This window comes from Hordeum vulgare, chromosome 6H, assembly GCF_904849725.1.
Source record: "Hordeum vulgare subsp. vulgare chromosome 6H, MorexV3_pseudomolecules_assembly, whole genome shotgun sequence".
Lineage (NCBI taxonomy): Eukaryota > Viridiplantae > Streptophyta > Magnoliopsida > Poales > Poaceae > Hordeum > Hordeum vulgare.
This window is the reverse complement of record NC_058523.1, coordinates 16,670,085-16,695,449: the sequence shown is the minus strand read 5'-3', so window position 1 is coordinate 16,695,449 and position 25,365 is coordinate 16,670,085. Positions and strand designations below refer to the sequence as shown.

The 25,365-nt window shown below is 42.2% G+C and overlaps 1 protein-coding gene and 1 non-coding gene across 2 annotated transcripts; one reads left to right on the top strand and one right to left on the bottom strand.

Annotated features, from left to right (window-relative positions):
- Positions 1-11,373: 11,373 nt before the first annotated feature.
- On the bottom strand, positions 11,374-11,447 carry TRNAV-AAC. The gene has a single exon. It is a non-coding gene; the product is annotated as a tRNA-Val (tRNA).
- A 6,084-nt stretch (positions 11,448-17,531) lies between these two features.
- On the top strand, positions 17,532-23,854 carry LOC123404921 ((E)-beta-caryophyllene synthase-like). Its single transcript, XM_045098831.1, has 8 exons — positions 17,532-17,578; positions 17,660-17,798; positions 19,161-19,425; positions 19,514-19,877; positions 19,982-20,204; positions 21,063-21,218; positions 21,976-22,227; positions 23,573-23,854. Exons 1-8 carry the CDS (start codon positions 17,532-17,534, stop codon positions 23,852-23,854), a joined length of 1,728 nt encoding a protein of 575 aa, XP_044954766.1.
- Positions 23,855-25,365: the final 1,511 nt, after the last annotated feature.

The following is a 25,365-nucleotide window of genomic DNA, read 5'->3' as shown; positions in this document are numbered from 1 at the left end:
TATTTTGATTTCCAGAAGTAAACCACTTCGTCTATCTCGCTTGACCCACCCTCAGACCCAAACCCTAGCACTCAAACCCTTTACTTCCCCCCCCCCCCCCCCCCCCCCATCTCTTCCATCACACTTGGTGCATCGGGCGGCCTGTATCGGAGACGGTGGTAATGCCTCGTTGTCTTGCTCGGGGGCGCAAAGCATTGAAAGTGAGACCGGGACCCAGCAAAAGCGAGTTTGAAAGTTGAGGATGCGGGTGCGGGAGGTATTCGTCGGCGACACAAGATGCGCGCGTGGAAGGGGAGGGGGCTCGGCGTGGTAAGCTGCTCGGGTGCAAAGCGGGGCTGTGAGGCGAGGGCACAACAGGATGTGGGGCTGGTGGCTCAGCCGGTGGGAATGGGTCGGGCGAGGGGGGTGGGGGGAGGGGAAGGAGAAGAACCCTATGAGAGACCGAGAGAGGGACCGATTGAACCGAAAAAATCCAATTAACTAAAGATTAGGTGGTCCCCAAAAAACATTATATTTCTGATGGTATACCATAAGTAAACCTAGTCAGTGCTAAACTGTTCAGAAATCTCTGTTTTATTGAGGTAGATGATTTATGGATTTTATCGAGAGAGATTAGAGAACTCAAGGAAGATGGAACAAACCTTATTTTGATTTCTAAAACTAAACCACTTTGTCTACCTCTCTTGATCAACCCATTAATTACTTTCCCGAGGAGCCCACTCGTGCATCGCACGGCTTGTAGCAGAGGTGGTTGTAATGCTTCGTTGTCTTGCTCGGGCGCAAAGCATTGATAGTGAGACATGAACCCAGCAGAAGCGAGTTTGAACGTTGGGGATGCGAGTGCGGGAGGTGTTCGTTGGCGACACAAGATGAACACACGGAGGGGGAGGGGGCTCGGCGTGTTAAGCTGTTCGGGTGCAAAGCGGGGGCTGTGAGGCGAGGGGACAACGGGTTGCAGGGCTGACGGCTAGGCTGGTGGGAATGGGTCGGTCGGGGGGGGGGGGGGGTAAGGAGGAGAAGAACCCTACAAGAGACTGGGAGCGACCGAACCAAAAAAATTCGATTAACTGGAGATTAGGTGGTCCCGAAAAACATTATATTTCTAAAGGCATCCCACAAGTAAACCTAGTCAATGCTAAGCTGTTCGGAAATTTCTGTTTGATTGAGGTAGATGATTTATGGATTTTATAGAGGGATTAGGAAACTCAACCAACATGGAAACTAAACCAATTTTTCTATCTTGCTTGATCAACCCCTACTTTCCCCATCTCATCCATCGTGCCACCTCCGAGGAGCCCACTAGTGCATCGCACGACTTGTATCAAAGGTGGTGGTGATGCCTTGTTGTCTTGCTCGAACGCATGGAGCATCAAAGTGCGACATCGATCTTGGGTGCAATGATTGCGCAAACCTCCTTAGTATCGGGTGTTGGCTTTCCATACCTGTCGCATGTGTGAGCTAGTCGTGTCATGGGTAGCTCTGGCTGTCGCGTTAGATTTGGATATCGGTGCCCCTTCTTCGTAGTTGAGCCCTCATCGGATCTGAATTCAGTATTCTCCTAGCCACGAAATCTGAAACTCTTCGACAATGAGGATGTGAGAGCCCTGGGTCAAGGGAAACTTAGTCGACCACATTGACCTGGACTGCAACGATGCTCCCATGTCCTTTTCCCTTACTTTGGGCATGTTGAGATTCTCATCCCCCCTTTCGAGGGTAAAAAGCTAGGTAGTGTTGGAGGGGCCACAGTGGCACTCTGGTGACACCAAAGTGTCATTTTTCTCCCTGAGGTGTCATTTTGGGTAGTGTAGGGTTATGGACATGCTTGAGTTGGTTGGTGGCAGAGGTGGATTGTTGCACTCGGAGGCCACCGTGTTGGAATTATGCCCTAGAGGCAATAATAAATATAGTTATTATTATAATTCCTGTATCAAGATAATAGTTTATTATCCATGCTATAATTGTATTGAATGAAGACTAATTTACATGTGTGGATACATAGACAAAACACCGTCCCTAGCATGCCTCTAGTTGGCTAGCCAGTTGATCAATGATAGTCAGTGTCTTCTGATTATGAACAAGGTGTTGTTGCTTGATAACTGGATCACGTCATTGGGAGAATCACGTGATGGACTAGACCCAAACTAATAGACGTAGCATGTTGATCGTGTCATTTTGTTGCTACTGTTTTCTGCGTGTCAAGTATTTGTTCCTATGACCATGAGATCATATAACTCACTGACACCGGAGGAATGCTTTGTGTGTATCAAACGTCGCAACGTAACTGGGTGACTATAAAGATGCTCTACAGGTATCTCCGAAGGTGTTAGTTGAGTTAGTATGGATCAAGACTGGGATTTGTCACTCCGTGTGACGGAGAGGTATCTCGGGGCCCACTCGGTAATACAACATCACACACAAGCCTTGCAAGCAATGTAACTTAGTGTAAGTTGCAGGATCTTGTATTACGGAACGAGTAAAGAGACTTGCCGGTAAACGAGATTGAAATAGGTATGCGGATACTGACGATCGAATCTCGGGCAAGTAACATACGGAAGGACAAAGGGAATGACATACGGGATTATACGAATCCTTGGCACTGAGGTTCGAACGATAAGATCTTCGTAGAATATGTAGGATCCAATATGGGCATCCAGGTCCCGCTATTGGATATTGACCGAGGAGTCTCTCGGGTCATGTCTACATAGTTCTCGAACCCGCAGGGTCTGCACACTTAAGGTTCGACGTTGTTTTATGCGTATTTGAGTTATATGGTTGGTTACTGAATGTTGTTCGGAGTCCCGGATGAGATCACGGACGTCACGAGGGTTTCCGGAATGGTCCGGAAACGAAGATTGATATATAGGATGACCTCATTTGATTACCGGAAGGTTTTCGGAGTTACCGGGAATGACGAATGGGTTCCGGGAGTTCACCGGGGGGGGGGGGGCAACCCACCCCGGGGAAGCCCATAGGCATTGGGGGAGCCACACCAGCCCTTAGTGGGCTGGTGGGACAGCCCACAAGTGCCCAATGCGCCAAGAGAAGAAAAATCAAGAGGAAAGAAAAAAAAAGGAAGGAGGTGGGAAGGAAGGGGGACTCCTCCCACCAAACCAAGTCCAACTCGGTTTGGGGGGGGAGTCCTCCCCCCCTTTGGCTCGGCCGACTCCTTGGGGGTCCTTGGACCCCAAGGCAAGGCCCCCCTCCCTCCCACCTATATATACGGAGGTTTTAGGGCTGATTTGAGACGATTTTCTCACGGCTGCCCGACCACATACCTCCACGGTTTTTCCTCTAGATCGCGTTTCTGCGGAGCTCGGGCGGAGCCCTGCTGAGAAAAGGTCATCACCAACCTCCGGAGCGCCGTCACGCTGCCGGAGAACTCTTCTACCTCTCCGTCTCTCTTGCTGGATCAAGAAGGCCGAGATCATCGTCGAGCTGTACGTGTGCTGAACGCGGAGGTGCCGTCCGTTCGGTACTAGATCGTGGGACTGATCGCGGGATTGTTCGCGGGGCGGATCGAGGGACGTGAGGACGTTCCACTACATCGACTGCGTTCTCTAACGCTTCTGCTGTACGATCTACAAGGGTACGTAGATCACTCATCCCCTCTCGTAGATGGACATCACCATGATAGGTCTTCGTGCGCGTAGGAAATTTTTTGTTTCCCATGCGACGTTCCCCAACAGTGGCATCATGAGCTAGGTTCATGCGTAGATGTCTTCTCGAGTAGAACACAAAAGTTTTTGTGGGCGGTGATGTGCGTTTTGCTGCCCTCCTTAGTCTTTTCTTGATTCCGCGGTATTGTTGGATTGAAGCGGCTTGGACCGACATTACTCGTACGCTTACGAGAGACTGGTTTCATCGTTACGAGTAACCCCCTTTGCTCAAAGATGACTGGCAAGTGACGGTTTCTCCAACTTTAGTTGAATCGGATTTGACCGAAGAGGTCCTTAGATGAGGTTAAATAACAACTCATATATCTCCGTTGTGGTGTTTGCGTAAGTAAGATGCGATCCTACTAGATACCCTTGGTCACCACATAAAACATGCAACAACAAAATTAGAGGACGTCTAACTTGTTTTTGTAGGGTATGCTTGTGATGTGATATGGCCAATGATGTGATGTGATATATTGGATGTATGAGATGATCATGTTGTAATAGAAATATCGACTTGCACGTCGATGGTACGGCAACCGGCAGGAGCCATAGGGTTGTCTTTATACTAACGTTTGTGCTTGCAGATGCGTTTACTATTTTGCTAGGATGTAGCTTTAGTAGTAATAGCATAAGTAGCACGACAACCCCGATGGCAACACGTTGATGGATGATCATGGTGTGGCGCCGGTGACAAGAAGATCGTGCCGGTGCTTTGGTGATGGAGATCAAGAAGCACGTGATGATGGCCATATCATGTCACTTATGAATTGCATGTGATGTTAATCCTTTTATGCACCTTATTTTGCTTAGAACGACGGTAGCATTATGAGGTGATCTCTCACTAAAATTTCAAGACAAAATTGTGTTCTCCCCGACTGTGCACCGTTGCTACAGTTCGTCGTTTCGAGACACCACGTGATGATCGGGTGTGATAGACTCAACGTTCACATACAACGGGTGCAAAACAGTTGCGCACGCGGAACACTCGGGTTAAGCTTGACGAGCCTAGCATGTGTAGACATGGCCTCGGAACACATGAGACCGAAAGGTCGATCATGAATCATATAGTTGATATGATTAGCATAGGGATGCTTACCACTGAAACTATACTCAACTCACGTGATGATCGGACTTGAGCTAGTGTAAGTGGATCATGAACCACTCAAATGACTAGAGAGATGTACTTTTTGAGTGGGAGTTTAGCGAATAATTTGATTAAGTTAAACTCTAATTATCTTGAACATAGTCTAAGTCCACTTTGAATATATTTGTTGTAGATCTTGGCTCACGCAACAGTCATCCTGAATTTTAATACGTTCCTAGAGAAAGCTAAGTTGAAAGATGATGGAAGCAACTTTGTAGACTGGGCTCGTAATCTTAAGCTAATCTTACAAGCTGGGAAGAAGGATTATGTCCTTAATGCTGCGCTAGGAGATGAACCACCCGCGACGGCTGATCAGGATGTTAAGAACGCTTGGTTAGCACGTAAGGAGGACTACTCAATAGTTCAATGTGCAGTCTTGTATGGCTTGGAACCGGGACTTCAACGTCGCTTTGAGCGTCATGGAGCATTTGAGATGTTCCAGGAGTTGAAGTTTATCTTTCAGAAGAACGCCCGGATCGAGAGGTATGAGACCTCCGATAAATTCTATGCTTGCAAGATGGAGGAAAACTCGTCTGTCAGTGAACATGTGCTCAAAATGTCTGGGTACTCAAACCGTCTAGCTGAGTTGGGGATTGAACTCCCGCAAGAGGCTATCACTGACAGAATCCTTCAATCACTGCCGCCAAGCTATAAAGGCTTTGTGTTGAACTACAACATGCAAGGGATGAACAAGTCTCCCGGCGAGTTGTTTGCGATGCTGAAAGTCGCAGAGTCTGAACTCCGTAAAGAGCATCAAGTGTTGACGGTGAGCAAGACCACTAGTTTCAAGAGAAACGGCAAAGGCAAGAAGGGCAATTCGAAGAAGAGCGGCAAACCTGTTGCCAATCCGACGAAGAAACCCAAAGCTGGACCTAAGCCTGAAACGGAGTGCTTCTATTGCAAGGGTATGGGTCACTGGAAGCGCAATTGCCCCAAGTATCTGGCAGATAAGAAGACGGGCAAAGAAAAATCAGGTATATTTGATATACATGTTATTGATGTGTACTTAACCGGCTCTCGTAGTAGTGCCTGGGTATTCGATACCGGTTCTGTTGCTCATATTTGCAACTCGAAACAGGAACTGCGGAATAGGCGAAGGCTGGCGAAAGATGAAGTGACGATGCGCGTAGGAAATGGTTCCAAGGTTGATGCAATCGCCGTCGGCACAGTGTCACTTCAGCTACCATCGGGATTAGTGATGAACTTAAATCATTGTTACTTAGTGCCTGCGTTGAGGATGAACATTATATCTGGATCTTGTTTATTGCGAGACGGTTACTCTTTTAAGTCAGAGAATAATGGTTGTTCTATTTCTATGAGTAACATCTTTTATGGTCATGCACCGAATGTGAGAGGATTGTTCATATTGAATCTTGATAGCGATACGCATATACATAACATTGAGACCAAAAGAGTTAGAGTAAACAATGATAGCGCCATATTTTTGTGGCACTGCCGTTTAGGTCATATTGGTGTAAAGCGCATGAAGAAACTCCATGCTGATGGACTTTTGGAGTCACTTGACTTTGATTCACTTGACGCGTGCGAACCATGCCTCATGGGCAAGATGACTAAAACTCCGTTCTCCGGAACAATGGAGCGTGCAAGTGACTTGTTGGAAATCATACATACCGATGTGTGTGGTCCAATGAGCGTAGAGGCACGCGGCGGATATCGTTATTTTCTCACCTTCACCGACGATTTAAGTAGATATGGTTATGTCTACTTGATGAAGCACAAGTCTGAAACGTTTGAAAAGTTCAGGCAATTTCAGAGTGAAGTGGAAAATCATCGTAACAAGAAGATCAAGTTCCTACGGTCTGATCGTGGGGGTGAATATCTGAGTTTCGAGTTTGGTGCTCACTTAAGACAATGTGGAATTGTTTCGCAGTTAACACCGCCTGGAACACCACAGCGTAATGGTGTGTCCGAACGTCGTAATCGTACTTTATTAGAGATGGTGCGATTTATGATGTCTCTTACTGATTTGCCGTTATCATTTTGGGGCTATGCATTAGAAACAACTGCATTCACTTTAAATAGGGCACCATCTAAATCCGTTGAGACGACACCATACGAACTGTGGTATGGCAAGAGGCCAAAGTTGTTGTTTCTTAAAGTTTGGGGATGTGATGCTTATGTCAAAAAGCTTCAGCCTGAAAAGCTGGAACCCAAAGCGGAAAAGTGCGTCTTCATAGGTTACCCAAAAGAGACAGTTGGATACACCTTCTATCTCAAATCCGAGGGCAAAGTGTTTGTTGCTAAAAACGGAGCTTTTCTCGAGAAGGAGTTTCTCTCAAGAGAATTGAGTGGGAGGAAGATAGAACTTGACGAGGTTGTCGAACCTCTCATCCCTCTGGATGGTGGCGCAGGGCAAGGGGAAACCCCTGTCATTGCGACGCCGGTTGAGGAGGAAGTTGATGGTGATGATCATGAAACTCTAGTTCAAGTTTCTGTCGAACCACGCAGGTCGACGAGACCACGTGCTACTCCAGAGTGGTACGGTAATCCCGTCTTGTCAATCATGTTGTTAGACAACAATGAACCTGCGAATTATGAAGAAGCAATGGTGGGCCCAGATTCCAACAAATGGCTAGAAGCCATGAAGTCCGAGATAGGATCCATGTATGAGAACAAAGTGTGGACTTTGGAGGTACTACCTGAGGGCCGCAAGGCTATTCAGAACAAATGGATCTTTAAGAGGAAGACGGACGCTGACGGTAATGTGACCGTTTATAAAGCTCGACTTGTGGCAAAGGGTTTTTCACAAGTTCAAGGAATTGACTACGATGAGACATTCTCACCCGTAGGGATGCTTAAGTCCGTCAGAATCATGTTAGCAATAGCTGCATTTTTCGATTATGAAATCTGGCAGATGGATGTCAAAACGGCATTTCTTAACGGTTTCCTTAAGGAAGAGTTGTATATGATGCAACCCAAAGGTTTTGTCGATCCTAAGAATGCTAACAAGGTGTGCAAGCTCCAGCGATCCATTTATGGACCGGTGCAAGCATCTCGGAGTTGGAACAAACGCTTTGATGAGGTGATCAAGGCATTTGGGTTTATACAAGTGGTTGGAGAATCTTGTATTTACAAGAAAGTGAGTGGGAGCTCTGTGGCATTTCTAATATTATATGTGGATGACATATTACTGATTGGAAACAACATAGAGCTTTTGGAGAGCATAAAAGGTTACTTGAATAAAAGTTTCTCTATGAAGGACCTAGGAGAAGCTGCTTACATTCTAGGCATTAAGATCTATAGGGATAGATCAAAACGCCTGATAGGACTTTCACAAAGCACATACCTTGATAAAGTTTTGAAGAGGTTCAAAATGGAACAGTCCAAGAAAGGGTTCTTGCCAGTGTTACAAGGTACGAGATTGAGTAAGACTCAGTGCCCAGCAACTGATGAAGATAGAGAGCATATGCGCTCCGTCCCTTATGCTTCAACCATAGGTTCTATCATGTATGCGATGCTGTGCACTAGACCGGATGTTAGCCTAGCCATAAGTATGGCAGGTAGGTTCGAGAGTAATCCAGGAGTGGATCACTGGACAGCGGTCAAGAATATCCTGAAGTACCTGAAAAGGACTAAGGAGATGTTTCTCGTGTATGGAGGTGACGAAGAGCTCGCCGTAAAAGGTTACGTCGATGCAAGCTTTGACACAGATCCGGACGACTCTAAGTCGCAAACCAGATACGTATTTATTTTTAATGGGGGTGCAGTAAGCTGGTGCAGTTCCAAGCAAAGCGTCGTAGCAGATTCTACATGTGAAGCGGAGTACATGGCTGCCTCGGAGGCGGCTAAGGAGGGTGTCTGGATGAAGCAGTTCATGACGGATCTTGGAGTGGTGGCAAGCGCACTGAATCCAATAACCTTGTTCTGTGACAACACTGGTGCCATTGCCTTAGCAAAGGAACCACGGTTTCACAAGAAGACCAGACACATCAAACGACGCTTCAACCTCATCCGCGACTACGTCGAGGGAGAGGACGTGAATATATGCAAAGTGCACACGGATCTGAATGTAGCAGACCCGCTGACTAAACCTCTTCCACGGCCAAAGCATGATCAACACTAGAACTGTATGGGTGTTAGATTTATTACAATGTAATTCACATGGTGATGTGAGGGCTAGATTATTGACTCTAGTGCAAGTGGGAGACTGTTGGAATTATGCCCTAGAGGCAATAATAAATATAGTTATTATTATAATTCCTGTATCAAGATAATAGTTTATTATCCATGCTATAATTGTATTGAATGAAGACTAATTTACATGTGTGGATACATAGACAAAACACCGTCCCTAGCATGCCTCTAGTTGGCTAGCCAGTTGATCAATGATAGTCAGTGTCTTCTGATTATGAACAAGGTGTTGTTGCTTGATAACTGGATCACGTCATTGGGAGAGTCACGTGATGGACTAGACCCAAACTAATAGACGTAGCATGTTGGTCGTGTCATTTTGTTGCTACTGTTTTCTGCGTGTCAAGTATTTGTTCCTATGACCATGAGATCATATAACTCACTAACACCGGAGGAATGCTTTGTGTGTATCAAACGTCACAATGTAACTGGGTGACTATAAAGATGCTCTACAGGTATCTCCGAAGGTGTTAGTTGAGTTAGTATGGATCAAGACTGGGATTTGTCACTCCGTGTGACGGAGAGGTATCTCGGGGCCCACTCGGTAATACAACATCACACACAAGCCTTGCAAGCAATGTAACTTAGTGTAAGTTGCGGGATCTTGTATTACGGAACGAGTAAAGAGACTTGCCGGTAAACGAGATTGAAATAGGTATGCGGATACTGACGATCGAATCTCGGGCAAGTAACATACCGAAGGACAAAGGGAATGACATACGGGATTATACGAATCCTTGGCACTGAGGTTCGAACGATAAGATCTTCGTAGAATATGTAGGATCCAATATGGGCATCCAGGTCCCGCTATTGGATATTGACCGAGGAGTCTCTCGGGTCATGTCTACATAGTTCTCGAACCCGCAGGGTCTGCACACTTAAGGTTCGACGTTGTTTTATGCGTATTTGAGTTATATGGTTGGTTACCGAATGTTGTTCGGAGTCCCGGATGAGATCACGGACGTCACGAGGGTTTCCGGAATGGTCCGGAAACGAAGATTGATATATAGGATGACCTCATTTGATTACCGGAAGGTTTTCGGAGTTACCGTGAATGACGAATGGGTTCCGGGAGTTCACCGGGGGGGGGCAACCCACCCCGGGGAAGCCCATAGGCATTGGGGGAGCCCCTTAGTGGGCTGGTGGGACAGCCCACAAGTGCCCAATGCGCCAAGAGAAGAAAAATCAAGAGGAAAGAAAAAAAAAAGGAAGGAGGTGGGAAGGAAGGGGGACTCCTCCCACCAAACCAAGTCCAACTCGGTTTGGGGGGGGGGGAGTCCTCCCCCCCTTTGGCTCGGCCGACTCCTTGGGGGTCCTTGGACCCCCAAGGCAAGGCCCCCCTCCCTCCCACCTATATATACGGAGGTTTTAGGGCTGATTTGAGACGATTTTCTCACGGCTGCCCGACCACATACCTCCACGGTTTTTCCTCTAGATCGCGTTTCTGCGGAGCTCGGGCGGAGCCCTGCTGAGACAAGGTCATCACCAACCTCCGGAGCGCTGTCACGCTGCCGGAGAACTCTTCTACCTCTCCGTCTCTCTTGCTGGATCAAGAAGGCCGAGATCATCGTCGAGCTGTACGTGTGCTGAACGCGGAGGTGCCGTCCGTTCGGTACTAGATCGTTGGACTGATCGCGGGATTGTTCGCGGGGCGGATCGAGGGACGTGAGGACGTTCCACTACATCGACCGCGTTCTCTAACGCTTCTGCTGTACGATCTACAAGGGTACGTAGATCACTCATCCCCTCTCGTAGATGGACATCACCATGATAGGTCTTCGTGCGCGTAGGAAAATTTTTGTTTCCCATGCGACGTTCCCCAACACACCGTCATAGGTGGAAGGGAGGTGGTATGTTTTCTCGCATTCCTTTTACGGCCCTATGTCATGCCCCTTCATGGGTTGTTAGCCGGTGGATGATGTCCTCATGTGGTGACCATTGTGTCGCTCGTGTGGAAAGATGGGCGGTACGTGCTTTTTTGCTAATTATATGCAAGAAATGATAAAAAGGAGTCAGAATGAGATAGTTATTAGCTAAATTTTGCACTCTCCTATAGCGAGTGGAATCATTGTCGTTGGAAATATAACAGTTGGAATTGTAACCATCGAGTCTCACATAGGAAAGGGAAAAATAAATTATAACCTTTGAGGCTATAATTGTTAAAATTATAGTCCATGCAAATGATATTTGAAATAGTGCAAAGGATGGATTTAGATATATGAATCTTTAGCCAACTGCTGGAGTTACCATACTGAGAAAGCAAAGAGAGAATAGTTTGAAGGTGCCAAAGTGGAATAATGGATGTGGATTCAGCAGATAAAACATTGGAGTGGCATTATGTATGAATACATATGTCAATGCCTACTGAAAAATACACAGTTGGCTGCAAAAAAAATGAAGATGAAAAAAAGTTCAATTTGGCTTCGCCCGGGCTCGAACCGGAGACCTTCAGTGTGTTAGACTGACGTGATAACCAACTACACCACGAAACCGTTTTGCTTTATTTATCTATCTTACTTTATATGTAGCTCTCTTAAGGTTTTCTTCCCTATGTCTTTCTATATATGCTGCTAGATTTTATGTAGAAACCTACAGCGCTTCTTGAGTCTCTTGTCACATTTTAGGTGATGGGCCATCGTGCAAATAAATCAGACCTGCACGCTTATGCTCCTCGGATATAACTGTATAACCTAAGTAATGAGTGTAGCATCAGATTGGTCTGCTTTGAAGGTTTGTTAATTAACTTGGAGCACTTTCTAAGATGAGATTACGTAGGTGTGCAATGCAAAGTGATCCCATCCTCAGATGCTGGTGTGGCAATTCTGTCTGCAGGCTGAAGCGAGGTAAATCCGACTGAACAGTCGTCGTTGGCAGTCACTCTTGTCAATTCATCTTCACGATCGATACTCCATGTCAAGCACCAACCAGAGCTTTATGTGCATTAGTACATGTCATTATTTATTTAATTAAGCATCTACACAACTTGTTTACCTGCAATGTCTGCTGTCGTGTAATTTAGGTACAACTTGCAGAACGATCAACGTCATCTCTAAGAGGGGACGAGCTATATTTGCTTTCCCAAATGCCAAGCTTCTTGTTTATTGTTTATCCATTCTTTTCTCGATAGTGTCGCGGCTATGAACAAAAGGATGGGTGTAAATACAAGATTCCGATCGTATACATGTAGCACATCCGATCATCACATAGTTCAACCAGAGTGTAAACACAAGAGTCCACATGCACCTTATCACTATAAGTGAGATCTTCAAGAGATACACAAATTTCATTCAACATTACACCGTCTACTAGCATTCACATGTTATTTGGGACGTGGCTAAACGGGGTTAATGTACTTTACGCCAAACTAATTCGGGTTGGAACTTGTGCCATGTTGTGGGCGATATGAAACTGCAGAAATGATCTAGTTTTTAACAGATTGCATCACATTAACTTTTTGCAGGTCATCTTCAGGGCTACCGCCTTGATCCGCACGTGGTCCTTACTCACTCCTGTGGAAACCAGGGAGCCTTTGATTACTGGGTGTGTCCGATGGGAGATGGTAGCTCAGGTTATCTTCAACCGATATGGATGACGGCATGCTAATAGGATTGGACCTTAGTCCAGTTTATCCGAGGGTTATAGTCGGTTTTTGGGCGGTCTGATCGCCGTGTAACTCTTTTTTCTTGTTTTCTGAGTACTCGGACTACTTTGTATCTTTTTCAGACTTTTTCGTTCGTAATAAAATGGCTGTATGCATCACTCGATGCAGAGGCCGGGGAAACGCCTCCTTTTCGAAAAAAATAGAGAGTGGATTTTCAGCACCCGGGTGCCTAGACACCCTCTATGAACAGTAACACCAAAACAAATCGAAAAAAATTGAAAAAATCTGAAACTTTGCAAGATCAAAGATGATCAAACTTTCTAGGTGTTTGCAACTTTTCATGCCAAAAAAACATTTGAGGAGCTCTACATAGGAAAAACATTTAGTACTTCAAATTTTGAGCACTTTTAGCACTGAAATCTGAAACTTGTTTGTACACCTTTCTCTACATGATATTTTGGCATGAAAACTTGTAAGAACCTACAAAGTTTGAACATCTTATATGTTCCAAAGTTTCATACTATTTTAAACTTTTTTTTTCTATTTTTTGGATTTTACTGTTCATAGAGGGTGCCTAGGCACCCGGGTGCTGTTACACCTTTCTCCAAAATATAAATAAAAAGACACAATATTACAGTACAAATAATTTATATAAACCAAAGATAAAGGAGAAAAAGTTAAGACCACAAAATGACAACTTACCCTAATACATATTTTAGCAGTCAATGTTTTAAAATTATTCATGAATTACAAAAGTATACAATACATGAAAACTGCTCACAAGTCTGAAAAAGTGTCCGTGACTTTGAACAAAATTCATGTTTTTTTAAATGTTTGAGAAATTTGAAAAATGTTTGCAAGTTCAACAAATGTTTGTGATTTCCAAAAATGTTCATGAATTAATAAAAGGTTTCTGAATATGTTATTTCACAAGTTTTTATAATGTTAGTGGACTCAACAAATGGTTGTGAATTTCAAAAACAATCAGAGTTCAAAAAATGTTCATGAACGTGAAAAAATATTCACGATATCAATAATGTTTGTGAACTTAATAAATGTTCACGAGTTCAAAAAAAGCCTTAAGAGTTCAAAAAATGTTTGTGAATTCAAAATATATCCACGAGGTCAAAAAACAGTTTGTGGATTCAAAAAATGTTGACGAATATAAATAAATATTGGCAACTGTGTATGTGGACAGGTGGGGTGGGGGGGAGGGGGTAAATCTTCTATTAAGTTACAGAGTGTGAAAAAGCTTCCACAAACTGGACTAGACAGGGCCTAACCCTATGAGCTAAAGGCAACAAGTCTTTTCTAAACCTCTCCTTCCAAGTCTCAACTCGGGGGACGGGGATCCTTTTTAAAATTTTACCATTCTGTTCCTTCCAAGTCTCAATTATAGCACGACGAGTTTAACTAGAGAAAGTGTTGAATAGGTCAGAAATAGCACCGATTAAAGGTTTGAAGTTTTGAAAGCTTCATTTGCAGTAACATTGACCTTTTACTAATGTCTACGGGAGTATGAGTGGGCTTTCTATATAACTATATGTTTGGATTGAAGCTATACATGTATGACCAGCCGTATCCATCTTCCAATTCTAAGTTAATTTGCAAACGTGATTCATGATTCGACAGTGCGACACCAAGAGCAAATGAAACAACAGAACAGGTATATGGACTCAAAATTATGCACTACAACACATGCGAACCCTCATAAGAGCTAGTTATTACTGCACGTTTGCACCATTGAAACGTGACAAAACAGAAAAGAAAAAAGAGTGGAAGGGGAGGCGCAGACTTAAGAGATTAGGGATGGGCGGCTTGTCTTGTAGATGATTTAGAGGCATCTCGCACACAGATATAAGCACAAGGGGACTTGGTAGAACATTGTCCAGGCGCATGGCAGCGAGGCGATTTACTTCGGCTGCGCAATTTACGATCGAGACCACGGGGAAATAGGATCGTCACAAGGCAGTTGAACTCATGATTGGAAAGGAATACATGACGATGTGGTCTGCGTGCGAATTGAACCATGGGCTACCTGCAAACCTCCCCCCCCCCTAGTGCAACCCGGTGGTATTTTTTCAGGCCGGGAGCGAGAAGGGGGAGAGAGGGTAGTTGCATGTCCACCATTAGGGACCCAATTGCAAGTGCTACCCTCAACTACAACTTCATGTCTTCAACACGACTGCAACTCTATGATGTTTGGTCGGGGAGGGATAGTTGTATGTCTTTCATTAGGCATGCTACTGTAAATGTGGCACAAATGAAAAACAAGGATCAGCCTAATCCAACCCAATAAGAAAATTCAAGCTGAAAACTAGTGTCAAATAATGTTGAACATTTTTCTAGTTAAACCATGAATACGTTTAAATAACCTTGAAAATTTCCAATTAAACTAGAATATATTTAAATACAAGATGAAAATAATACATGATCACATGTTTCTTACATATAACGACATATGTTTATATTTTTTAAGAAACAGAGTAATTGGGCAGAAAAAATACATATGAAAAAGGAAAAAAAAAGACAAAACTAGAACAAACCGCACATAACAAGCAACAAGTAGCAATTACAGCAAAAAGGGAAAACTGGAAGAACACTTCATATTTTGGCCAATGCACCATAACAAGCAACAAGTAGCAATTACAGCAAAAAGGCTGCGCACTATTGCTGGGAGCTCCTATGCAGCGCCAAAGGCGCATGTCAATGATCCGGCGCCTGCAGGGTCGCTAGTATGGGCCGGTCACTAGCGTGATGCCCAGTTTCGTTTATCTGTTTTTTTTCCTGTTGATCCGGTAGAAAAAACGACCTGATTTTCTATTTGTTACAAAAAAAAAACAATCAAAAATAAAAAAAGGTTTACAGAATTAAAGAAAATATTTCAGCCATTTGAAAAAAAGTTCATATCTTAAAAAAAGGTTCATCAATTTGAAAAAAATGTTCATTGAAATTGGAAACAAATTCATAAATTTGAAAAAAAGTTCTTTGAAATTGAAAAAAACTTCATCAAATTAGGAAAAAGTTCATTAAGTTTTTAAAAAGATCACAAATTTGGAAAAAAAATTTAAAAAAAGCTCAATGAACTGAAAAAAAAGTTCAAAAATCTTTGAAAAGTTCATCAATTTTGATAAAAATTCATCCATTTTCAATAAGATATTCATCAAATTTCATAAAAGATTACCAATGTTGAAAAAAGTTCAAAGAATTTTAATATTTTAGAAAGTGTTCATCTATTTTCTGAGAAAAGTTGAACAATATTTTAAAATATTCGTTGAAATTTTAAAAGTTCATAGAATTTTTTAAAAATAAATCGTCAACCGGCGCCTAGATGGGCTCGCCCATTTGCGGACATCACATGCGCCAGTTACCAAAATGCACGTTAACCGGTGCCTGTCGTGCCAAATAGGAAATACCACTATTGCTGGCCCAAAAGTACAAACTAAAAACGCCTCGAGGAAAAAAATAAGACAAGCACAAAACAGGGCTAGCCCAAAACTGGATGAAGGAAATTTGAGGCTGAGCTACAAACCTATGTTATCACCTGAACGAAACTTAAGCAAGTCGCGGTCTATTGAGGCTTGGCCACACCTTTATATTTAGCATTGTGCCTTTTCCACGCAAACAAAAAGAGGTGAATCAAAACGTTAATTTTCAGGAGCGGTTGGAGATTCAAACTTCATCAGGGTTCAGGGGTAAATGATCGAAGTGGGAAGATGCATCCATCTTTTTTCGAGAAAAAAAGATGTCATATATCAAGGTGATATAACTGTGCATACCATGATGCACACAATCAATACAACCAAAACTAAAACATCATCTACATCGATAATAAATTAGTCCAATTTGAGATGGGATAAATCCTATCCAGAGATTACGCTGTGATCCATAGAAGGAGAAACCCTCTAGTTTTATGCTTTACTCACGTAGACGTCATCATGAAAAGATTCGGTGGAGCTACGGCGTCGGTCTTCGCCGACGATCTTTTGCTTCTTCAGGCTGAAAGGCGGCCATCTCTATTCCTGTTGGCCTTGAGGCCATATAGGAGGCAGTTGTTGTGTTTGTTTGGAGGCCATGGTGAGCTGCGGCGACCATGACGGTTCCGCCGTCCCATGTGGTGCATCCCCAGCGACGGCGTAGCTCAATCCAAGAGGATGCAACATAGGACCCGATTGCTTTTTCATCTTTCAGTTTGGGTTCCTCTTCGTAAAAGACAGTGACTTGTTTGGTCTATCATGTTTCTGTGGTGTCTTGATGTAAACTGCTCTGTAATCGTGACTTATGTTTAATGCAGTCTCTAGGTCCTTTGGGACCTTTTCTTGTTCAAAAAAATGGTTTAGCACGATGTTGTTGGACGTGGAGTTTCTGGACCCAGGCCTCGAATGCTTTTGGGTGAATTACTCAGTGTCAACTGAATAATTTGGGTTTTACCGGGTTAATTAGTCAGTACATGACCCTCCATATGTATATTCACTTATTTAGTGTGCATAATTTGGGTATAGTACTCCACTGTATGTACTCCCTCCGTTTTTATTTACTCTACATATTAGGTTTGTATAATGTCAAATCGTAAAATACTTTTAATAAGTTTGTAGAAAAAAATATTGACATGTACACCACCAAACCAATACCATTGGATTCATCATTGCATATATTTTCACATCATATAAAATTGTTATTGTAAATGTTCATCTTGCTTTTTATAAACTTGGTCAAAGTCTATAAAGTTTGACTTCAGTCAATGCTAATATGTGAAGTAAAGAAAAACGGAGGTAGTTCATGTATACCTGGTCCTAAACTCCTAATCAAGGTATTTAATTAGTTATCCTTAGCCGTCCCATGGAACTTGACTTTGAATGGACGGAGGAAGTTACCTGTGATTGCCAGGAAGCTTCGTAGCTAGCTAGGCTGCTAGGGTTACATTACATAAATGTATGTTTTTTGCAGACAAATAATCCACCAATAGGCATACGTTATGTGCCAGTCATTCGTCCATCTATATAAGGCCACGGAGGATGTACGGTAACTACACATCTGCTGCAAGCAAACCAAGCTTGCTTCGCCATCAGAACTTATACGCTTGCTGTGTACTGTATCTCCCAGCAGTGAAGTGAATCATATGGCTCCTGCTAATGGCTCACACGAGGACGAGGTAGTGGCTGACCTGCACAAGCCCCGACCATACACCCCCAGCCCCTGGGGTGACTTCTTCCTCAACCACAATCCATGCTCTCAATCACAGGTAATTGCCGATTTGTTTTCTTACTTTCTGTCTCGGCGGTTGCTAATATTATTCCGTACTATTATCAGATACAAATATCTATATTACATGTATATGGATGAACCCCAGTACAAGTCCTTAAATAGAAATTTTGCTACACATGCATGCTTCCACGCCATAAAAATTGTCATAGCAATTTTTCAAAATGGAGGCAAAAGATTTATCTCATCTATTAATTAAGAAGAAGTCTAGATTTGCTCTTACAGCGAAAGCGAAAAAGAAATTACAAAAGTCACTACTCTCCCGGCATGATATGACCCAGTTTTATTTTTGCCCCCGCGGTGATCCAAATCTTTGCTTCACTTTGAATGTTTGACAACAGGACGGACGAAAGAGTAGACTTATGCCGAAAAACCCTTGCATTTCTCTCGCACCAAATGGTCCAAGATGTAAGCATAGTAAGGAAGGCTACCGCATTCCTATTGGGCATGTTGTCGCCCACATGTTGGTCCACCAATCCTTGATAGAGCGATGAGTCGGCCAAGTTGCGAGTTCGATGGAGTCAAGTTTTAGCCACACCTTAATCATGCCCCAAAGTCTGATGGAGATTCGACACTTGTAGAAAATATGGCCAACCGTCTCCGGCGTCTGCTTGCAAAGCGGACATAGCCCACAATTAGGCCACCCCCTTTTTCCAATCTATCCTCTCTCCAAACCCGGCTTTGGATTGCCAACCATGCGAATAATTTTCATCTTGGGAGGAGGAGGGGGGGGGGGGGGGGGGGGAAGCCCTTCAAGTCGCTGCATGCATGGGCGAGAGGACCGCCCCGAGGAGTTGGGCATTATACGCTGAGGTGACGGAATATGTTCCATCAGCAGTGTGCTTCGAAGTGATGGTGTCCTTAGTGTCCTAAAAAATATTAATTACTCTCATTCTAGCCCATAGGGTAGCAATTGGATTTGCTAGCTTCTGTCTCTTCCCGACATGAGAGTTTCCCTACATGCAACATGCTTTAGTGCAATTTGAGTGGATTTTAATCTGAGTGCATTTAATTGTATATATTCAACTTTGTGTTAGGATTATTATCTCTTGTTTCTTTAGAAATTCCTTACATAGTTAAAATCTTAAGGATACGTGCAAGGTATTGTCTAGTACAAGAGATTCACTAGTATTCCCTTATGTACATTTCTGAATGTTTTTAAACTTTTTGAAAAGCTCCTGATTCCCGAGCGTGCACTCTTAGGTCTTCAATATTTACAAGATGTCATTTGTAAAGTTGGTATTCCAAAAGTATGCTGTGCTTTCTATGTATATAGCTGTAGGGCATTCGCCTTTTCTAGAAAATAAATTTTCAAGATGATAAATGTTTCTCTATCTTGTAGTATTTGGCTATGAAGCACATGGCAACTATCAAGAAGGAGCAAGTGAGAAAGATCATCTTGGATGCCAAATCTTCCTCCGATTTAGTTGTGAAGATGGAACTTATCGACACACTGGAACGTATAGGTGTGGCCTATCACTACCACGAAGATATCAATGAAATACTACGTGACATGCATAGTGACGAACAAGGCACTGGTGACGACCTTCATATGACAGCGATGCGGTTCTACTTGTTGAGGAAGCATGGCTACCACATCTCTCCTAGTATAATTACCATCATGACAGTTAATCCCTACATAAATATTTTCTATATCAACTATTACATGTATGATAGGTTTACTTGCTCACACAGATGTGTTTCGGAAATTCAGAGATGACCAAGGAAACTTTGTTAGCGATGATCTGGACTCATTGTTGGCATTGTACAATGCAGCGTATCTTAGGGATCGCGGGGAAGAACTACTTGACGACGCTATTGTTTTTACTAAGAGCCATCTACTATGTATGTTGGAACATCTAGACTCACAGTTGGCAGAAGAGGTCGAGTGCACGTTGGAAACACCCCATTTCAGGAGAGTCGAAAGAGTGGAAACGAGACGTTACATCCCGGTGTATGAGATGAAGGCTACTCGAAATGAGCACATATTAGAGTTTGCTAAGCTGGATTTTAACATTTTGCAAACTCTCTATTGCAAGGAATTGAAAGATCTTACAATGTAAGAGAGTAACTAAAATATAATAAGTATTAAAATATGAACTATATTACTACTATTTAAATATTATGGAATTTTCTTATACTTATTAAATTATTAATTAATAGTTGGTGGAAAGACTTTCAAACACAGACAGATCTACAATTTGCACGAGATAGAATGGTGGAGATGCATTTTTGGATGCTTGGAGTTGTCTATGAGCCACAATATTCCTATTCACGTATCATGCTGACAAAACTGGTGATGATTGTGTCATTATTTGATGACCTTTATGACAACTATAGCACCACTGAAGAAAGCAACATCTTCACTGCAGCCATGGAAAGGTACGTTCTCCTCTTGCTTTTTCATATAATATTTATTCATCTCACTGAGTGAATGGAAAGCCTAATATTACGTCACACAAATAGAACTCACTGATAAAATGTTGTTAGCAAAAGCTTCCTGCGTCTACGTGCAATTATTTCACCAACATGATCTATAGCTAGAATAACTAGAGCATATACAACTCTCTTCTATAATTTACTTGCCCTTGACATGTTTCCCTTTTGTGAAAACCATATATAGAAATAATATCACATGAAACAATGTTGTATACCAAACTCCAATGGCTTCTTTACTACGAGGTACGTGAGATAAATTTATTAATATATGATCTAAATTCTTAAGATAATATAGACAACATTCTGTTAGCATGGCACATTAGGTTTCTACTTGACTTGAGTCAAATACATAATATCTGTTAATACTTATTGCAAGTCACACAAGGTTAGTTAACGACACATTTCTAAGTCCCAACATTTTGCAAACACTTCCAATGTAGCCATCCAAGTCCTTTTGTTGCTCAACGGGCTTCCACGTAAAAAAACAGTGTCCCTATTCTTGATCTTTACATTCCATTCGCCTATGTTTTCAAAGCAAGGTCAACAATACTTAATTATACTATATTTTGAATTAATAAGGCATCTAGGTAACAATATATATGCTGTCAGAAGTGGACTAGATAACAAGGCGTCCAAGTTATCAATCATATAACTATTTTCATGTGTGGGCCAATAAAAGTGTTTCACCAACTACACAAGTTATGTAGCTTTGCTTCCTTGCAATAATATAAATATATTCCATTGCATTTTATATGCAACATTATTTAGTTTTGTATCATATATTTTATCTATACTTGCAATAAAGACACACTTTCTGAACCATATGTGGGATGAACAAGTCGTGGAGCATTTCCCAGCATACTTGAAGTCATTATACATCAACATACTTAACACTACAAATGTTATTGATGAAGAGTTGAAGCATCAGAAAAACATGCATGCCGGATTGGCAAAAAAATTGGTTAGTGCTTCTCAAAATTGTACCAAATTATCCTTAAAAATGAGCTATAGCGGAGAAGTAAGTATAGTATTATATTTTCCCATTCATTGCTCAAGGTTTGAAACTTAGATATTAATTTTGAATCATTCCTTGACTATGTATAAGTAATTTGAAGTAAATAATATGTACCTCTAATGTCTCGGGATTTTGTGTAAGAGATGGGGCGAATGCATCTATGTATTAGATATGAGATTCATGTTGTTGATGGTAAAATGTAAAATTCAAGCGGGGGTGGGACAAGGAAATACAAATAGAAGCACTTCATGAAATTTATGGTAGCTCCTAATGCTAATGATTGCATAGCATGATTGATTGGTGGTTTGGAAGTCGGTGGAGCCATGATAACCTCCATTAACTCAAATAAAAAGTTGGATGTCCTGGGCTTCGAGTAAACTATGAGAAATCATCATTTTAGTTTTATCTTATATATTTCATCTAAATCTACATAAGAATTGTCTGTCCGTTCATGCATGTAACGCACAATTCAACAAATGTTATTAATTTTAAGATGGTTTGGTGTGTTAAACTATTGATTATATAGAACATTGGTTTATGCTGGATTTATCTAAGGATACAATTGTGTTTCAGAAGGTATATTTATGATTATTGTGCCATTAGGCACACGGTAGTCGGTAGATCGCAATACCAAGGCAGTATGCCACCAAACATTCTCCACACAATTGTACTCTTTTTAACCTTAAAATCGCACCTTGTTTAGGTAATTGACGTTGCCAAATGCTATCACGCGGAGGTGAAATGGCGGGATGAACACTACGTACCAACTAGTGTAGAAGAGCATCTACAAATTTCAGTGCGGAGCAGTGCTTGTATGCAAATTATAAGCCTTGTGTTCATCACAATGGGTGATATAACTACAAGAGAGGTTCTTGAGTGGGCTCTTACCTATCCAAAAATTATCAAATGTGTATGTATTGTCGGGCGCATTGGCAATGACATGGTGTCACATGAGGTACCAACTCTCTCCATTTAAAACTTTGCTTGCCCATGTAAACCACATTTATTTTATTTCTGGTTGTCTTAAATGAAGTTAGTTAGTAGTCACATAGTCCAACAAGTGTGAATTAATTAATGTATAACGATTATCCATATCTTCTTTGAGATACTCGTCAAAGGGTAGGGCATTCCTGCAGTAGCGCACACACACATACAGAGAGAGAAAGAGAAAGAGAAAGAGAAAGAGAGAGAAAACACGGAATAAATGCTTCGATGTCAACACACACACACAGACACCCACTTTATGAGGAACATCAGGAAAAAATCTATAGAGTATTCCAAGATAACCGTGTACCACCTAACTAAACTAGGAAAGAGCATGACAAAACTAATCATACCAATGAAGCAACATAGTTGTCCATTATAAGCAATCACACTTTGATGTCATACAACCGACACAATTGCACTCCAAGGGTTAGGGTTTCAACGAAGCTCTTCAATAGCATGTCCAAGTAGGGGAGCAAAGTCCGTGGAGTCCATTTATTGGAACGAGACTTCCACCCAAAGACCCGAGGGTGGGGAGCCGGCAGTGCAGTAGCTACTAATTAAGTCCACCTCAAATCCAACTGAAAAGAGTCAATGACTCCACAAAGACATCATGTCTCAATTGCCAAAATGACACCTACCTACAAAAGATGGAGCTTTTGGGAGAAGTCTAGGACATGCTACTTGGATCAAAGTACCTACTACCGGCTCTGTCACGGCCGCACTTATATTTCCACGTCACCTCATCCCATGGGGTGATCTACCTATCACCCAACATGCCCAGATTGCCGCTGACAACAACCATCCACTGCCCTTTACCATGCTAGCTAACATCTATCCACAGCCAAAACCCCACTAAGTGTAGTGTCCAGCACCACATCAAATGTACATTGATGCTTGAGTAGTCACACATCCCAAATGGAACACATCAAATCGTGAGATGCAATGTTGCACCAGATTCACTCAACAAGTAGTGCTTATGTTGAACAAGCAATCCGCCACCTTGGTCGTCCACGATATGGTCATCACGTGATCTCCTACCTGCCACGGTCTTGCCACCGAGAAACCTCCTATGCCAGGACACACAAGTCGCTTCCATACATTAGTCGTTAACCACGAGAACTACACATCTACCCCATCAGAGTGGAGACGGCGGTGAGGGGGCGCGTAGGTGGCTAACTGAAACCTAGTGTACTTTGGAGAGTCAAATCATCAATATTTTAAAAAAACATTTTTTGTACATGAGATATTTATGCATACACACATGCATGCGCGCATGATGAAACTTCATCTAATTAATCATGTCATTTTTTAAGCGCGAACAACTATCAGAGCATGTGGCATCCACAGTACAGACTTGTACAAAAGAGCATGGGATCACGGTGGTTGAAGCCAATGAGAAGCTTAAGGTAATAATTGAAGAAGCATGGATGGACATAGTCCACGAATGCCTCCATAAGGAACATCCAATGGAACTTCTAGAGAAGGTGACTGATCTTGCCCGGACAATGGATTTCATGTACAAGCGTGAAGATGCATACACCCTCTCTTTTAGTCTCAAAGAGACCTTAACTTCACTTTACGTGAATTTCATATGAACCATTTTTCGTATTTTCTCAGAGAGAAGAAAAAAAGGTGGGACATGATATGATCCCACATCACCAAGTACCATGCTATATATTTTCCATGTTCTTAGATAAAGTAAGGTGTACTATGTATTGTCTTTTTTGTGTGGGAATTACATATTTTGTAGCTACTGTGTAACTTTTCTAGTCTATATATCAAGAGTGCGGACGTTTGGAGGCCGAGCTACATGACTCCCGTTATCTGCTCCAGTCATTCTTACATTGGGATTTGTGCACCCTGCATTTTGCAGTACTATACGCTGGTTGTCTGAAGGAAATACAGCGGTGCCATGAGTTAATGTGCTTGCTTTGTACATGGACGCTCGTTCTCTCTGATGTTTGCACGAACAAGTGGGCGAGCTGTGCTAATGGCTGCGGTGCGTCAGAGCAGGTGCTTGGGTTAAATGCTAAGTGTGACAGGAAATAAATGGTTTGTCAAAGTGAGACAACGCATGCAGATGCCAGACACTTTATGATCCCCTAAGACGGCTAGTATTATGCTACCGGCCACGTAATATTTTTTTGGAAAATTATTAGAAAATAGACATTGTTAATTTTATGAAAATCTAAGAATAGAAAATTAAATCAAGTACAGAAAATTCTAAAAAAAGCATGGTAATTTAAAGATATGAAAAGGTTGTGACACTTGACTGAGTTATTATTTTCTTAAATTTTGAAGTATGATTGCATACTCGATATGATGTACTGACATGCTATAGATCGGAAGAAGGAAATGGCAGCGGGTTTGAAAATGTACCGCATACTTGATATGATGTACTGTCATGGTACAATGAGGAAATGGATTAAATCCCCTAATTATTGGATGCTCGGAGGGAGGAAATGGGCAATGGATTTGCAATGTATTCTAGCACAACAAGGTGTCAATGTCGAGAAAACTGAAATAAGTCAAATAATATGATAATTATTTATGCACGATAAGTTGGCCGGAGAAAATTTTGGTTGGCGTGTTGCCGAGGTCAAATAATTTTGTGTGTATGCTAGTACCACATTTGCATCACCGTTATGGCATTATGCATTGAAAGCCGCACGCATTGGTATTTAGAATACCCAATTAGATGGTGCCACTATTTTAATATGGTTATCGTGATATTAAGCGGGTGTTTTGCTTCTATGCAATTTAAATATAATTGAGAAAAAAAATCAAAATATGATATGTAGGTGGTTTGAGATTTGTTCTTTCTATTCTTGCATCTATCAAGTGTTGGAACTAAAGCCGGCGGGAGGGTGGGGGTGTTGGTGATAAGGAGGGAAAGGATGCTCTACGCATGAAACATGACATGGTAGTAGCACATGGAAGCGATAATTTTGGCTCAATGACGAATGTGCCCCGGGTTTGACGGAGTATCATTGGTTAACAATGTTGAGTGCATGTATATAGGATCTTTTAAAACTTTATCACAAATCAAAGCCATAATTCCTTTGTAGAAAAGAGGTTGCCAAGAAGGTATTAAGATCAAAACACA

Bases quoted from the DNA above. Each gene is read 5' to 3' on its own strand.
- LOC123404921 (XM_045098831.1), top strand. From the start codon at position 17,532: ATGTGCCAGTCATTCGTCCATCTATATAAGGCCACGGAGGATGTACG. The intron at 17,799-19,160 runs GTAATTGCCGAT...TCTATCTTGTAG, and splicing joins ATCCATGCTCTCAATCACAG to TATTTGGCTATGAAGCACAT. The intron at 19,426-19,513 runs GTATAATTACCA...TTGCTCACACAG, and splicing joins TGGCTACCACATCTCTCCTA to ATGTGTTTCGGAAATTCAGA.